Below are 17,071 nucleotides of genomic sequence, written 5' to 3'. Positions count from 1 at the left end.
GTTATAAGTCTCCCATCTGAGAATTACAGAGCACTTCATCAGTACCAAGGATGTAATTAGCCCTAATAAAAAAAAAAAAAAAAAAAAAAAAAAAAGACAACCAAAGCCTAGAAAGGCAAAGATACTTGGTTCAGATCCACAGTCAAGCAAGTTCTTAGTGCTTCCACTGAGGATGGTCAGTTTGACATTGAAGACCATAATGTTACGAGATACCAAAGGGGTCCACTACCGAAGGAAGGGAAATAGGAAAAGTGGAACCTAGGACCCCAGAATAAGTTGGGCCACGGCAATGATGGAATGTCTCTGGGCTCAGCCCTGTGCCTGGAAGGAAGGTGGAGGTCAATGACAAAAGAAGAAAATAATACCCAACCCCAGAGAGGATACAATTGAGTAGAGGAAAAAATATAGAAATATGTCTCAGCTACCATAAAACACACGTAACAGAGAACAGGGGAAACAGAAACCCAATATGATTGGTGATTGTCATGCTTTGGATTTTTTTTTTTTTCAAGATTTTGTGGGGGTTTTTTGTTTGTTTATTTGTTTGTTTGTTTTACTGGCTAGAAAGAGATTAGAGCCAAAGACAGCAAGGAATCCTCTGTACTTTTCAAAGTGAAAGTGTAAATTCTTGCCCTAGTGTAATATTACGCCTTTTCAGGAAACTTCATTTTTAATTGTTGTTTTCTTTTTGGGGGGATTTTGTTTTTTGTTTTTTGTGTTTTTTTGTTTTTTGTTGTTGTTGTTGTTTTGTTTTGTTGTTTTGATTTGAGGCAGAGTCTTGATAAGTTGCTTAGGGCCTTGCTAAATTGCTGAGGCTGGCTTTGAACTTACAATTCTCCTGCCCCAGCCTCCTGAGCCACTGGGATTACAGGCATGTACCACCGTGCCCAGTTAGTCGTTGTATTCTCGAAGAGCCTGGGTCATGAAGAGTTTACCTAAGTTTGGGTGGTGAACTCCATGATGTTCTGGCAGGAAGTGTTAGTCTGTTCTGAGAACTTGAGAGCAAATCATAACAACCTCCAAGTTGTAAAATGACCTGGAATACTGCAATGAGCAGCGAATCCATCCGGGTAGGCGCCTGGGGTGGCTTGAGGAGTTCGGAGAGGTCTTCTTCAGGGAGCAGGGTTTCTCTCTACTCTGACATTACATACTTTCCTGCAGGCGACGCTGCTGATACTGATGTTTCTGATGCTGCTGCTTTCTGGTACTCCTCATGTGTGTGTTATATTTGACTTTCTTGCCTCATTTCTTCCACTCTGTTCATCAGCAACAGTAGATTCTTCCCCAAATGATTGCTACTAGCAAGGCTGAGCAATTCACATTTATCTGCTACAGCTGACTTCTTCTCAAGTTCCCACATTAGGGCATAGATCAAATATGAATTTTTAATTACAGTCAGCAGTTCTTCAAACATGTGCTTAAAGGTGATATTTGCCTTTTTCAATGCCTCAGGAGAAAAATCCTCTCTTTACAAACTCCCATCAGTTTAGGAGTCAGTCTATATGCCTTTAGCGAAAGAGATTCTTAGGAAGATTTTATAGGATTGAAATGAGAACAATAGATTCTTCAATGGCATGTTGCTAATTCAACTGAGAAACTCCTGGTTGAGGAATGAACAATAGTACCCTAACCTAGACCACGTGAAGATGATCAATGTTTACATGGTGAAGGATCCGCATCATATCCATCTGATATTGGACTATAATCCCAGCAACTGAGGAGGTTGAGTCACGAGGATCAGAAAATTGAGGCCAGCCTCAGCAACTCAAAATAAAAAATAAAAAGGGCTGAGGATGTAGCTCAGTTGTAATGTGCCCCTGGATTCAATCCCCAGTACTTCATCAAAATCAGCAGCACCCTCTGTGTGCTGGGGGAAAGGAAAGCCATCGGTAGTTTCAAGCTGATCTTCTATAACCAGACTCAGAAGCACTCCTTGAACAACCTCAATTCCTTGTCCTTCTTCTTGACAATATCTGATTATCTTATTTTTTCTCTTTCCACATTTTTTATTGGCACATTATAGTTGTACATTAAATGATGGGATTTTTTGTTACATATTCATACATGCACACAATAGTGTTTGATTAGCTTTAATACCACCAAGTCATCTACCTGTCCTTGCTTCATGGCTGAATCTCCAGGGCTGCCTTTGCCCTTCCTTGCCTTTCCCTATCACACCAGCAGTGGAGCTAGAAGAGGTAGCAGTAAAGTCAGTGCCTTCCTTGCAGGACGCCATCTTTCCAGCCAGAGAGGAAGAAAGGCTGCTTTGGATCTTAAATGTTCCCCAAAGACTCAAATGCTAAAGATTTTGTTGCCAGCCTCTAGCTCCACGGGGAGGTGGAGCCTCGTGGAAGGAAGTCAGATCACTGTGGGCACGCCCTTGAAGAGGGTTCTGGGACCCTGGCCCCTTCCTATCCTTCTCTTTCTTTTTCTGCCTCCTGGTGGCCATGAAGTGAACAGGCCTCCCCCAGCCCGTGTGTTCCCCTCATGATATACTGTTTCTGCAGACCAAAGCAAGAGTGTCTCTGAAACCATGAGCCAAAATAAAACTTTCCTCCTTATAAGTTGATAATCTCAGGAAAACTGACTAACTGTGATGGAGTTGTGTGACTGTCATCTGCAATGAGCAGAATTGGTGGTTGGCTGTCCCCAGCCCCCTCTTGCCCCCTCACTGTCCCAGTATCCTGACTCCTCAGCCCCTTCTTTGCAACCTCCAAATCCCCCCTCTACATCCATCCACTAAACAATTAGTGGCTAACAGTACAGACTTCCTGCCCCAGGACAATGATATTTTCAATATCCCTCCCTGGTAACAATGATTGATACAGAAAAGGAATAGAATCAGATGAAGTAACAAAGAGAGATCTGGTAGAGCCACACTTCTCAAAATGTAGTTACTCAGATCACAATTTAACAAGCCCCACATTCCTCACACTTGCAGAAGGCTGCTAAGTAACACAGGGTCACCCATTTCTGCCATGGCTGGTGTTTTGGAAGAAATTACACACTGACCATGCAGACTGCACACTCAGAGTGGCTCAGTGGAAGATTGCCATCTTGGCCTTGAGCACATACCTGGACAGTTCTAGAATTTCTACATGGGAGGGACTTAGGGATGAAAAATATCTGGATGGTAGATGGAGTTGGTGGGGTGTCTTTGGAACTTGTCGCTAGTTTTGCTTAGTAAGCATCTTCTTCTGGCTTAGAAACCTATTTATTCGGGGGATTTGGGGATGTTCGTAGTAGAAGTTACTTGGGGGAGGGCAACACCTCTTCTACATACTATTATGATGACATTGAGTTCATCACTTCCCACGGAATGGAGATAAGTAAACTCTGCATTTGTTCCCTACATCAGGGAGTATGGAAAATAAGAGGGTTTGCTGCCACACATTAAGGACTCACTTGGGTGTCCTTAGAAGAAAAGTGTCACTGCTAATGATGACAACAATCATAGATCGTGCAGTTCCCCAAACAATTCTGCAAACATTTTGAGTTGACATTCTTCACCCCTCTGTGAACTCTGCAAAATAGATGGTATTTCCTTTGTTGGTATTTGAAAATAGCAAGGAACTCCAGAAATACAAGATACAATTTATCACTAGCAGAGTCATCGTTAGCGTTGTTAGTCACTCATAGCAGTGAAACCCCCAGTGCTATGAAAATCCTGCCAGAGGGTATTCAGTGGGTGATGGGCAGCAACTGGGCTCTGGCCTCATGGCAAGGGTGGGCTATAATGCCCTGTGCTCCAGCTGATGGGAAACACAAAAGGCCCAGGACACTGGTCTGCTTGAAGTTTTCCTTCTAGAGTTTTCCTCTCTCCTGTGCCCAGCATCTCCAGTGTTTTGCAACACCAGGGAGAAGCCCATCCCATGTCCTCTTCAGCCCTTGGGATCCCTTCAGAAGCCCCCTCTCTGCTTACTGGTGTTTAAGAGATCAATATCACACCTTCCAGTCATAAGGAAAGAATAAACCCTGTAACTGCTCTAAATGAAAAAGAAGTTTCCTTGCCAACACAACCTGAGGGGAAGGTTGTTTTGTTGATTTTTTTCTACTGCAGAAGGGTGGGGTAGGGGGAGTGGGCAAACCCTGGGCTTCACACATGCTGGGAAGCACGCTAGCCATTTTTATGGCACTGTGGAATTCCTTCTCTCCCTGAAACAGGGAGGGGAGGAAAGCCCAGGATTTCCTCAGCCTCCACCTGCCATTCCCTTTGCCCTTCTGAATTGGAAGGAGAGAGACCCTGGAGACTGTGGTCTAGGGCTTCAGATTCAGGCTCACTGCCACATCCCGGGCCTCCATATTTTCATCCCCAAAATGAGAAGATAAGATCTCCTTTGACCAGCTGTGAAGGTTGTTTGCCAGTGTGTGAAAAGGACCCTGCTGCACACCTAGCACCGGCAGATGTGCAACCAGAGGAGCTCTTCTAAAATGGAATCTTTGATTAGTATCTTCTGGACCTATAAATTGTACCACTGATATATCCAGGTCCATGGGGTTGGTATGGCCCCTGAGATTCACAGATTCACATCTTCCCCCCCACACCCACTCTTTCTTTCTTTCTTTCTTCCCCCCCTCCCCTCTGTCTCTGGCCAGGGTCCAGACTCAGGCAGTTTTGGACACTCCCAGCTGCTTCTGAGTCACCCACTGCCCTCAGGGCTGGGTGACTTGCTCCAGGAGGGTTTTCCACTGAGGGTGTGTGTATCCCTCTTAGCCTGTGTGTGCCTATGAAAGGGATCATGTGGTCAGAGAAAGAGGAGACTTGGCCGGCTTTATGAGATCACATCATGAGAGAGGCTTGGAAGCATAAAGAACAGTGTATACATTAAAAATGGGCCCTTGTCCAAATGGTAAAGGCAGTAATCACTGTGTGTATTTCCAAACCAGTTGTAGTGGCTGCAGACAGCCTAAGACCTTTAGGGAGTGCAATTCTGTGCACAGTTAGCTGGCAAGGTAAGCTAAGGTCTGTACCTAGCTGTGCCCCAGCTGGGGAAGAGGAAGTTTGGGGTGAGCCAGGAGGTTCCTCTGCCCCAGGCTATGTGAAACTTCTGATTTGATTGGCATGATGGGTCTAGTCTGCCCAGTCATTTGTTGCTAAAAGGACTTAGGAAGGGACTATCCCTAGCTGCCTGAGAGGAAGTTCTTCCTTCAGAGTTATAGAGTTGGACCAAAGAAGTCTAAGCTCTGCCACAATGGGCAGTGTACAAGCTTTCTCCCAAGAGCTCAGAGCCCAAAGAAATCAGGGTGGGGCCAATGGAAATCAGACAGTGGAACAAATTAATGGCCTCTAGTATAGGGCTGTCTCTGCTCTGTTCTCCATTGTGAGGGTTTCATAAATCCTTGTGCCAGAAAACTGTGAGCTAGCAATGATTGCCTGTGTCCCATCTCATCCAACGGTATAGAAGATGGAGCCTGGTGACAGACAGTGTACCTTCCTATCAGGCAGCATGCCAAGACTGACCAGCTGAAAATAGTCAAAAACAAATCCAGACTTAGATAAGGAGAATTTCATTAGAAAGACTATTGCAATGGAGAGAACACTCCAGCTCAGGAATCTGCAAGCATCTTAAAATCAAACAGAAAAAAAAGAATTTTCTTTTGTATGGCAAAGGAGAGGCAAACAGAGATAAGCAGAGTCTTTGGAGGGGAAGCTGGACAAACGTGGGAAGATGACGACTGGGGCCAGACAGGAAAAAGTTCTGGCTGTGTTCAGCCAATTTCCAGGAGAATCTGATGAAAACAGGAGGGGGCGTGCTCTACCTCTTTTTTTTTTTTTTTTTTTTTTTTTTTTTTTTTTTTTAGATGTTGATAGATCTTTATTTTTATTCATTTATTTATATGTAGTGCTGAGAATCAAACCCAGTGTCTCACACATGCTAGGCAAGTGCTCTACCACTGAGCCACAACCCCAGCCCCTGCACTACCTTTTTTATGAAGGCTCAGGTTTGGGCAAGCAGAGTCCAGGGACCTGAAGGAAAGAGAGAAACCTGAGTAAAGTTTGGTCAAGTAAAGCAGGGGTTAAGCCATGGGCAACTATGAGCACACTTGGTTAAAGACAAGAATAGGTAGGAACAGAGGGTTAATAATGCAAAGATAATATTTTAAGGGTAAAATCGCTACTCTGATGTAGATATAAAATGATATAACTTATGTAGATGTAAAATGAACATTTAACACAAATGAAGAAACTAGGCAGAGAAGTCAAAGAGGCACATATTTATATGGAGTAAAAGATATTGAAATGAATGTGTAAACAGACCAAAACTGGCTTCTTCACAGGAGGGTAAAACAGTCTCTCGCTGGACAGAATTCATTTGCATAGCTATAGAAAAAATCATTTGGCATTGCTACAGTTACCTACAACTCAGAGCTACAAAATAACTCAAAAGCAATGGGAGGCTGGAAGGAGATACCCTGGACGGAGTTTCTAAACTAGAATTTCTGAGCCTCCGGGACATTCCAGATTATGGCATTCTTTTTTGTAGAGAGTTTTCTGAACATTGTGAGATGTTTAGCAGCGTCCAGGTCTTCTACCTAACAGAAATCAGCAGCACCAGCTGTGACAATTAAAAAAGTCTCTAGATGTTGCCAAATGTCCCCTGGGGTAGAATGGAGGGCAAAATTGCCCCCAGTAGAGAACCACTGCGCTCAACAATGTATTTTCCACTGAAACACAAATTCTCCTAGCATAGGGAAGGAGACACATGCACAGGTCTCCTGTGTGCAAGCTGCAAATTAGATACCATCTCCCCAGTAGAGTGTCACAGTGGCACGGACACAGATACTAGTACTATCTTCAAGCTCCCTCAACATCAACTCCACTAATTTTTCCAGTAGATCAGAGTTTCAGATGAACAAGCCATTGTTTTAGTACACATATGCCCTGTGCAATATTTGGGAGATATATACCCAAAACGTATTTCTTGTTTACTTGAAATTCAAATTCATCTGGGAGTAGTGGTATTTTGCCTGCCAGATCACACAATCCTACCTGTGATCCAATAGCTCGCTGACCAGTGGTTGTGGCCTGTGATTACAACAGGCCTTAGTGGCTTAGAATCCCTGTTCTGCCTGTGACAAGTGCCACCCTGGGTCTAGTCATTTAGCCTCCCTGAGAGGTCCAGTATTCTCCTCTGCAAAATGGGGACAGCAGGGGCACCTTCACAGAATTGCTGCGACAGAGCCGTTAGGACAGTGGCCCCAAGCAGAGGTAGCTAGTTTCGTCTCTGACTTCGCTCTCTGGTCCTCTGCTGACTCACCAGTGTTTCCTGGAGAGTCACTGCTGGGGTTCGCCCAACTTTCTTCCCCACGAGGTTGGAAGTTAACAATCTTGGTTTGGTTTCCAGCCCCAACTTTTGCACCCCGACGCCTAAGTGTCGGGTGCCCCGGGCCACGCCATCCCGGGAGCGGTCCGCAGGTGGCAGCACCGGCCCCGCTGCCAGCCCGTGGTCCGGCCGGCGCTCTGCAGGCCCGGATCTGGCTGGGTCCCCGGCCGGGCGCCGAGCAGGCCGGGAGCGGCTGAGGCCACACCCCGCAGGCCTAGGCGCTTCCCGCCGGGTGAATCATCGCCTGCAGCGGCGGCGACCGCAGTCCGTTGCAGTGAGCCGGGTCCTGGCCGCGCCCCAGCCGAGCGCAGTGCTCCGCGTCGCCCGGATCTCGCTCCCCGCGCCCCGCGGGCTCCGGGGGCCGCACCATGGCGGGCATCGCAGCCAAGCTGGCGAGGGACCGGGAGGCGGCCGAGGGGGTGGGCTCGCACGAGAGAGCCATCAAGTACCTCAACCAGGACTATGAGGAGCTGCGGAACCAGTGCCTGGAGGCCGGGACGCTTTTTCAGGACCCCTCCTTCCCCGCTTTGCCGTCGTCCCTGGGCTTCAAGGAGTTGGGCCCCTACTCCAGCAAAACTCGGGGCATCGAGTGGAAGCGACCCACGGTAGGAAGCGCGGCAGAAGCCCGAGCAGGGTGGGGTGCAAGTCCGCTAGGGGTACTAGGGGACCCGGCCGAGGGCGCTGGGGCGGGGCAGACGCAAACCAGAGCCCTGCAGGCCCGCCGACCCTCTCCATGTTGCCCGAGCCCGCGATTCCATGCAGAAGAGGCTTCCCTTGGAACCACCCAGCTGGCCTTTTCCCTCTTCCACCCACAGTACTTCTCAGGACAGGTCAGGGGCATGAGGGCCCCCAAATCCCATTAGCATGACCTCTAGGGGAAGCGCCTTCAGACTTAACAAAAACTCCGGGTGAACTTTTACTAGACTCCAGTGGAAAGATGCTGGGAGACAATATCCTACTAGATAGAATAAAAAAGTCAGTGTCTAACTCGGGTTCTGTCTGCTTCAGGGAGGGAGGCCTGGTCATTTCCTGACTAGGATGGTCTCATGCAGTCGTGGTGGTTAGGTTTGTCCAAAGGAGTTTCTTGTTTGTCTTTGCAAAGGGCAGCTCCAGCTGAAACCTCCCATAACATTTACGCTGAAAACTAACAAAGGACACGAAGTGCTCCAGAAGCTAGTTCCTCAACATTCCACTAGCTGGGGAGTCCTCACCTGGGAACTTCTAAGGCTCCTACAAATCTTAACCCACGCCTAAAAGTCTGGGTCCGCCTGCCTTCCCAAGCCTTGGGGCAATTTCTGCTGCCTAATCTACTTGTCCATTCTGAACTCCTGGTGGCTCCGGCTCCTAGGGGACACTTCAACAGACTTCCCCTACCACACCTAGGGGAAGTGTCCCAGGAAATCTTAACTTCCAGATTCCTGTTATGAGAATATGCCTTCCTGCCCTGCTCCCACACCCCTGAGCCTCCCTAATCACCTTCTATTATCCCAAAGTCTACCCTTAAGTAGTATGAACTGGAGGACCAGGACATGGAGCACTTGGGTTCTCCTGACCTCAAACTCCCAATCTCAGCCTCCTAAGGGACTAGAATTACAGGTGTGCACCACCACATCCTGCTTGGGTTCTCATTCTTGCTAACCTGCTGGGTGACCTTGGGCAAGCCATTTAACCATGTTGTACCTCCATCTGTTTATCTAAAACAGGCTTTGATGCATACATATTTTCTCTTCTCTGGCTCATCAGGTGCAGCCAGTCACCTTTCCAGTTTCTCAAAGGGGCCCAATTCTTTCCTACTTTGGTCCCCCTCTCACCTGCCAGGCATATTCTTTCCTGGGTTTCAAGAGTCTGGCTCATTCACATTCTTTGGAACTTTGTCACATGTCTACTTCCCAAAGAGATCTTTCTTACTCATTCTTAGCAGCCTCCTCCCCCTCCTCTATCACTGCCCTCTGCTGATTTCCTTCATTGCATTTTCACAGTGTATAGATGTAATTACAGGGCTAGAGTGTAGCTCAGTAGTAGTGCACTTGCCTAGCATGCCTGAGGCTCTGGGTGGAATCCCCAGCAACACACACACACACACACACATACATGCACACAAGTGTAATTACATATATTTGCTTGTCCTCTTAATGAATTGCAGGGACCATATTTACCAATATACCTCCTAGTGCCTAGCATGAGTAGTGCCCTTCACAGTATTCACTCATTCATTCATTAATATTTATTGAGTGCCTATTATATGACAGCCACTGTCCCAAAGGCTCGGGTACATCAGTGAACAAAAAAAGACAATGATTACTTGTAGAATGAATGAACATAAGATTGGCATGAATTTCAAATGTAATTCTGGTTGTAAAAGTGATACATAAACAGAGAATGTGTTCACTTTACTTTTGTGTGGCACTTTACAGTTTACATAGCAAATTCACACATTCCTTCACTTTTTCTTTCACTCAATAAGCATTTATTGAACATCTACTCTATGCCAGGCATAGTGCAGATAGTACAAATAGTTTCTGTTGCTAAAGACTTTTTAGGGGGAAAGGCAGAACCCACAATAGTTGGAAATGCTTATGGGACTTCCAGGTAGGGAAATAGAGATCTAGAGCCATTTTAGGCCCACTGCCTAATGTGGGCAGACTGTGCACTGCACAACCAAGAGGGACTGTGTCTACGATTATTCCCATTCAGCAGTTGATGAATGGAGGTTTGGGAAGGTTACTTACTTGCTCAGAGTCAACCAGGTGTGCAGGATGAAGCCAGGTCTAGCCTGTGCATGGTTAGAACCCACACCTTACTGTTGCCCGTTCTGCTCCATGCTACCTTGTCAAACGTTGCAGGTGTTGGACAAGGGGAACAAAATCATTCCACTGGATTTGGATTCAAGCAGGTCATTAGTGGCTAGAGCAGAGTGGTTTTCATTGGAAAGATGTGAGTAAAAGCCAGATTCCTGTAGATTCCAGAGGAAGAGAACTGGAAATGAAGAAGAATGTGGTTCATTAATTTAAGAAGGGTGTCTGTGAAGAGAGGGAAAGGAAGGGAGGGAGAGACAGGGAGAGAGAGAAATTGGAAAGTATTATGAGACCTGGGGTCTGAGAGGCCATTTTTCAGATGAGAGTAACTTGAATGTGTTGAGATGTTGAATCACCAAAGAGGAAGAGATTAAAGATAAAGGTGGGAGGAGATAATGAAACAGGGTCCCTGAGGAAGTGAGAGTAGGGGATGCCGCAGGGTGGGGCTGGCAGAGGAGCTGGTGAGTATTGCAGAAAGAAGGGGCCACTGCTCTTTCTGAGAGAGGATTTCACAACACTGGCAAGAGAGTGAGTCCAGATGGGAAGGGGATAAAGCAGGAAACGACTACAGTCCCAGTGAAGTCCAGGGCCAGTGCAGGGCCACAGTGAGAAAGCCAGCAGCATCCCTGGTAGGAACATCAGATCCTCCCAGCTGCCAGTCAGAAGGAGCAAGGGCAGCTGCTGTCAGACCCCACTTTTCCCTAAGAGGCTTATGACTTGCTTTATTTAGCTGGCTGAACTCAGCCTCAAACCTTAAGATCCTGTCTCCAAGTTCAGTGATATTATCAACTTCCTGTTCAACAACAATAAGAATGCTGGGCAACACTTAGGGACTGCTTACCAAAGCACCTTCACAGTTATCTCATTTAGCCCTCAGGACAAGCATTTATGGCAAGTACCTTGGTCATCATCTCCCCCATCTTACAGATGAGGAAACTGAGGGATCAAGGGTTTAACTTGGGGTGGGAGTGGAGCTCAGTGGTAGAGTGTGTGCTTACATGCAGAAGGTCCTGGGTTCAATTCCCAGCATCACCCCCCCACCACCAAAAAAGTAACTTTCCACCATTATAGGATCTATATAGTAAACAAAAGAACCAGGATTCAAAATCAGGTTATCAGAATCCATAGCTGAAGTCCTCCGCCCCTTTCTTCTGACAGCTACATCCCATATTTAATTCAGCATCCCCACAGGGTTCAGTGCACAGGGTTCAGTCTATACCACCAATGGCATGAGGAAGTTTCTGAAACATAATGGAAAGTTTCTGAAACAGAATGTCCCTTCCTGGGACAAGTACCTGGCACATGGAAGATGTCCAGCATGATTCTCTATAAAGAGGCTCCTAGCTCTAAGTCCAGTCAGGATCCGTCCTTTGGAAAAGTGCTTGGCTGGCAGGTCTTGGGCAAAGTTGGCCTCATTTCCTTTGCAGAAGAGCTTTCTCATTGTCCCTGTCATCCCCACACTGATGGAGAAGCATGAAAGGAATGTACTCTGTGCAAACTGTGCTTCTAGAAGTGCCTCTACCATCTGAGTCAGGATGGGCCACCAGGTGTCCCCTAAGGAAAGCACCTGCTTGAGAAGGGGACCTAGGGTCCTGGGATGAGGCACACACGAGCAGCTCTCCTAGCAGATGTGAGCCTTACAAACTGAGGTTACTAGAGCCAAGAGAAGCTCAGATTTAGGCCCTGACTTCCTCTGTGGCTTTGGGGTGGGGCTTTTCATAATCAGGAAACATGCTCAGAAAGGGCTGCTGAAAGGGCCAGGATTGTTCAAGGCCGCCTTCCACCAAGCTGCTTGTGACAATCGCCCCTAAGGTTTTAATGCTAATCAATTAGAGGCAGCACAGGAGTAGAAAGAGTTTGCACTTGAGACCAATAAGTTCCAATCACAGTGCTATCTGCCACTTCTGAGCTGTGTAACTTTGGACACATCACATTACCTCCTGGCCTGTAAGATGGGGCTAATACCCATCTTCATTCCTGAGAGGGCTTCCTGAGATTGATGTACAGTACCGGGTACACAACAGGTACAGAATATTTGGATGCTCCAAATATCATAGCCCTGTGGAGGAATTCAGGAGGGCTAGAGCCAGTCCTTGCTCTCCAGAAGATGTGTGTTAGGAAGACAGAGGCACACCCATGAGCACCACCAGACAGTGCACAGTGAAACTCTCAACTACAGAGTACAAAGACCTTGGGACAGGACTCAAGGGGATGACTGGGGTGCTGGACTATGAAGGAGGGCTTCATGGAGGGGTGGCAAGGAGCCTTGAAATCTGGGACAGTGTGGAAGATATGGTGGGAGAGGGAGGAATTCTATGCAAGTCAAACAATTTGCATGAATAAACAGGAGAGGGCTCCATTATGGCAGCTAGGGTGGCTCTGGAGTGTGGGGGTGGGTTTCGAGGCCTGGCAGACAAGGAGGCTTCAGGCGGTTGGGAGTATGTGGGGTCCAATGACTGCCCTTCTCAGCCAAGGAGGTCCCCTACCAACCCCCACCTGACCTGACCTATGGAGCTCAGGTCTCAAGGACCCCCAACCCAGTGTTCTAACTTCCCTCCCCCTCTGTCCCTAATAACGCCAGCACCTGCCTGGTAGGCTGACAACATTTTGTGGGTCTCATTCTCAGGAGATCTGCGCTGATCCCCAGTTTATTGTTGGTGGAGCCACCCGCACAGACATCTGCCAAGGAGCCCTAGGTAAGTGATGGAGGCCGGGCAAGCTCTCTATAAGGCTGTGACTGGAGGGACCATGTGTGGCTTCTCTTTTCCCATGTGGCTTGATGATTTCCATTTCCAAAACCTCCCTGCAATTTCTTGTTCCCATCCCCCATTCTCATGCAGAGACACACAAATGGGACCTCATGTGGCACTGGGTGAGGTTACAAAAATGCTGTCACTGAGGAGCATCAAGGAGCTTCAGGGCTGGGGATATAGCTCAGTCAGTAGAGGGCTTGCCTTGCAAGCACAAGGCCCTGAGTTCATATCCTCAGCACCAAAAAAAAAGAAAAAAAAAAAAAGGAGCTTCAGTTTTCACCCCTTGGTCTCTGTACCTCCTGAAACCAATATTACCAGTGATGCATGGGACTGGCTCTGGGCCAAGGGATGAGTAGGAGGATTTCCCCAGGCCAGTGACAACAGTAAGATATCAGTTCAGTGAGGTTTAGGACAAGGGACTGACTCAGTGTGAAGGAAGAGGAAACACAAGCACTCGCTGCCGAGAGGAAGTTGAAGGACCAGGGCACACTCAGTGTTTGCAAGACAACTCACCATGGCAGCAAAACAGTGGGAAGCAGGGCTTATTGTAAAGCGACTGTGATGTCCCCTTATGTAAAACTAACTGGAGTAGCTGAGTGGCGAGGGTCTGAGACCAGGCTATCTCAAGCCACATTTGGAACTGGCTCTGGTTATGTGCTTACTGAGGATTGGAACTCTTGGGGTCCTCCAGCTTTATGATGAGAGGTCTGATTATTTGCTATGATAAAACCAGAAACCTATGTCCTATCATCAGCCTCCACTGACTCCCCAAGCAGGTCCATCAGTAGCAAAACTCATCAACTAGAATTTACCTTCTTTCCTTGCCCACTTCATACAGTTTTGGATACTCCTGACAATAACAGTTAATAGTTAGTGGGCATATACTACTTTCCAGACACCAAACTATGCTTGCAAAATCTCTAAGGTACCATGAATATTCCCATATTATAGATGAGGATGCCAAGATCACCCACAACTATAGTGGGGGCCTGATATGCAAGCAGTCTGACCCCAGGGCCTGTGTGTTTAACCTCAAGCTAGCCTCCCTAGAAGAAGTCTAGAAAAATGTCAACCTCTGAGGGTCATCAAGGCCTGTGCAGATCATTAGGGCAAGCACAGCATCTGGGGAAGAACATGACTCAGGGCTGAGAGAACAAAACCTGGTTAATCTGAACTTTGACCCTGTGTGCAGATTGCAGAGATGCCAGAGGATGTCTGACCCCCGCCCCCATCTCCTACTTCTTTCCTTCACAAAATATAGAGGACCTGGGGTCCTTAGGCACCTAAGGTGGGTGCTCCAAGAAAATCCACTGGTTGGAAAAATGGAGATTAACAGGGCTGAAAGTTGCTGGGCACTTTGACCAACACTGAGAACTATGAAGAATCCAGAGATAAACACAGCAATTGCTAAGCACCATTTCGGGACTAAACATCTACTTCAAAAGTTTAATAATATCTTAAGGGCCAAATTACAAGTAACCAGTACGTGACTGAAGTCCTATTTAAATATCGCCAAGCCATTTGGAGAGGAGACAGACAAAACTTACATTCCTGGGAGAAGTTGCCCTCTCTGGGCCCCAAATCAAATAAAAACAAGCTGAAATGTAAACCTTTTTAAAATTTCTCAGTAACAGGTCTTAATTTCTAAGGTTATCTTTAATCCACATTAACCATTTTGTTCTCGTGACCTTTTCTTTTGGAGGACCCTAGTTAGATGACACAGTAAATTGTGTGCTGTACTCTCACCCTGATTCTGGCATCTGGGCACAGAAGGGTGAAGGGGTGGTGACCATCAACAAGTCCCAACATGTTCAAAAACAACAGGACCAGGGGCTGTGGCAACAACATGAAGCAACATCAGTATTTGGGGGACTGTAGACAACTGATCACTCAAAACCTCAGTCTCTTCTGAAAATCGGAGGGAAGGAGGATAAATTGGGTAACCTCAGAGACTCCCTAAGGTGGCATTCTGCTCTGCTAAAGATGCTCCCAGTTCCTGAATAGCTGAGTTTATTCCGTGGGCTGGAAGTTTATAGAGCGCCTTGAGATCGTCTTTCATCTCACTTATGAAATAATAACTGTGACGGTCACCTGTGTCAAGTGGGCAACTCATAGAGCATTTTTGTCATTCCATTACCTCATATAGTCATCCCAAGGCTGAAGCAAGCCTGCCTCTGGATTGCCACCATGCTGTGCTGAGCAGTGATGTTGGGTGAAATTCTTTTCCTCTGTGTGTGTTTTCTACCCCAGGACTCACTCAGTTGACCCAGTGAACCTGGCATGGGGGGGACGGCGTTGGGGGACATCCTTAGACTTGTGCCCTCCCAGGGCCCTGCCACCTTTACTGTGGTTCCCAGCTGTCATTAATCCAAAGAGGGCTCTCGCCCTCTTTCCCAGAAGGCTCAGCCTCAAAGCTTCCTCCAAATGATTCACACTCTGTTTGCAGAGCTGTGCTGACAATGAGCCACCTGCAGTGCGGAATTTGACTGTGCTAGGAATAAACTCAGCAAAGAAAATTCTGCCCTTCTGGAGGAAAGGCTAAAAACTTAAGGCTGAGCCTCAGCCAGACAGTCCCTGTAGTCAAATATGGCTCTGTAATTGCTGTTAGTGACCAATTGCTTACAGGTGATTGCCAAGGGGAATGACCCTCAGGGGCCCAGGAAATTCCAAGTCTGAGCTTCTTCTACTTCTGGTGGTTTTCACTGGGCTACTGCACAGCCTGGAAGATACAGGCCACTGTGCCCAGCAGGCCTCTATCTATCTTCCTGGGAAAGAGGCTGAGCTGGCAATACTGTCACAACTGTTGAAAAGTACAGCCCCTTGTTCTCTGGGTCCCTCAGAGATTGTGTCACCCTGTCCCCACCCCCAAGAATGACCTGTACTCTCAGAACACTTACTGGGAAGTGTTTGGCCACAGGGTGCCCCTCCGTGCAGCCCAGCTCAGCAGAAAGGTGAAGTTTCCAGTCCTGCTCCTTCAGTACTTATGAGTCTATGTGACTTTGGGCAGGTTACCCAACTTTTCTGAGCCTCATTTCTTCTTCTGTATAATAAGAATGCAGAAGTCTGAGGCTTAAAAAGATCAGCTTACAACTTTCAGCTCTACAGTAGTGTGAAAACAATACACATTCAGGAGAAACTATACTTTGAATTTTGATCTTTTCCTGTGTAGTGATGTGTGCGGCACAGGTCTCTCTTGATGCTGGTAGTAACAGTGAACTGCAGCTCCCAGCCAACTGCACAATCCTATGGGGAAACACCTCCTAGGGTATCCTACAGAGTACTTGATTCAGTAAAATACATGAGATGTGCCAGGCACATCTGGTGCATGCCTATAATTCCAGTGGCTCAGAGGGCTAAGGCAGGAGGATTGCAAAAGTTCAAGGCCAGCCTCAGCAACTTAGCGAGACCCTAAGCAAATTAGTGAGATCCTGTCTCTAAATAAAATACAAAAAGGGCCAGGGATGTGGCTCAGAGGTTGAGTGTCTCTGGGTTCAATCCCCAGTACCAAAAAAAAAAAAAAAAAAAAAAATGAGGTATGCAACACTTTATCATAAAATAGGCTTTGTGTTTGATGACTTTGCCCAACTGTTGGCTCTGAGCACATTTAAGAGGCTCAGAGCATATTTAAGGTAGGTAGACTAAGCTATGGTGTTCAGTAAGTTAGGTTTAGTAAGTGCATTTTTAAAAATAATTTACTATTTTAATTGATACATAAAAATATTAAACATATTTTGACTTAGGACATTTTCAACTTACAGTAGGCTTATTGGGGTCTAACCCAGTGGAAAGTCAAGGGGCACCTATAATGAGAAGTTTTCCTTCCCAGGGCTGTAGAAAAGTGAGATTTATACAGGCAAACGCAATTGGCGCACTGTAGAATCCTGAACAAATTCAAAGGACCATAGGTTTTTACTAGTCCAGCTATGTGAAAAGTCCTTTCACCAAATCATAAAAGAGAAAGAGGATGGAGGATAAAAGGGAAAAGGAGAAAAAGGAAATAAGTTGGGTTGGGAGCCAGAAACCTGTCCTTTGGAAAACTCATAATCTAAGGAAGGAAGTGTTGAGGTGGCAGAAGGCAGACCTGGGGCGCATCCACATAGTAACACTCAGAGGAGCAGAAAGAAATTTATGGGGAGAAAATAAACATAAAGAGGCAGAAGTGCACTCTTCAATTTTAGAAGTTGAATGATTGTTTTAA

General features: G+C 46.7%; 1 protein-coding gene, 1 long non-coding RNA gene and 1 pseudogene across 4 annotated transcripts in view; 1 reads left to right on the top strand and 2 right to left on the bottom strand.

The window, feature by feature from the left end:
- Positions 1-891: 891 nt before the first annotated feature.
- LOC306641411 (eukaryotic translation initiation factor 3 subunit H-like) lies at positions 892-2,236 on the bottom strand (annotated as a pseudogene). The gene is made up of 4 exons: positions 2,073-2,236; positions 1,816-1,962; positions 1,037-1,523; positions 892-995 (listed from the first exon to the last, which is right to left on the bottom strand). The product of its transcript is annotated as a eukaryotic translation initiation factor 3 subunit H-like (transcript).
- A 1,234-nt stretch (positions 2,237-3,470) lies between these two features.
- Positions 3,471-7,391, bottom strand: LOC306641581. The gene is made up of 3 exons (XR_013758205.1): positions 7,260-7,391; positions 5,925-5,968; positions 3,471-3,523 (listed from the first exon to the last, which is right to left on the bottom strand). It is a non-coding gene; the product is annotated as an uncharacterized lncRNA (long non-coding RNA).
- Positions 7,392-7,557: 166 nt separating this feature from the next.
- The window catches only part of CAPN2 (calpain 2), a 52,169-nt gene continuing 42,655 nt past the window's right edge, over positions 7,558-17,071 (top strand). For both annotated transcript variants that reach the window (XM_079106682.1, XM_079106681.1), the window contains exons 1-2: positions 7,558-7,930; positions 12,747-12,816. In XM_079106682.1, coding sequence (XP_078962808.1) covers positions 7,694-7,930; positions 12,747-12,816 — 307 coding nt within the window. In that variant the 5' untranslated portion in view covers positions 7,558-7,693. The remainder of the gene's footprint in view (positions 7,931-12,746; positions 12,817-17,071) is intronic.

The sequence above is a fragment of the Sciurus vulgaris genome (genome assembly GCF_902686455.1).
Source record: "Sciurus vulgaris genome assembly, chromosome: 12".
Taxonomy (NCBI): Eukaryota; Metazoa; Chordata; class Mammalia; order Rodentia; family Sciuridae; genus Sciurus; species Sciurus vulgaris.
This window is presented reverse-complemented; position numbering and strand designations above follow the sequence as displayed.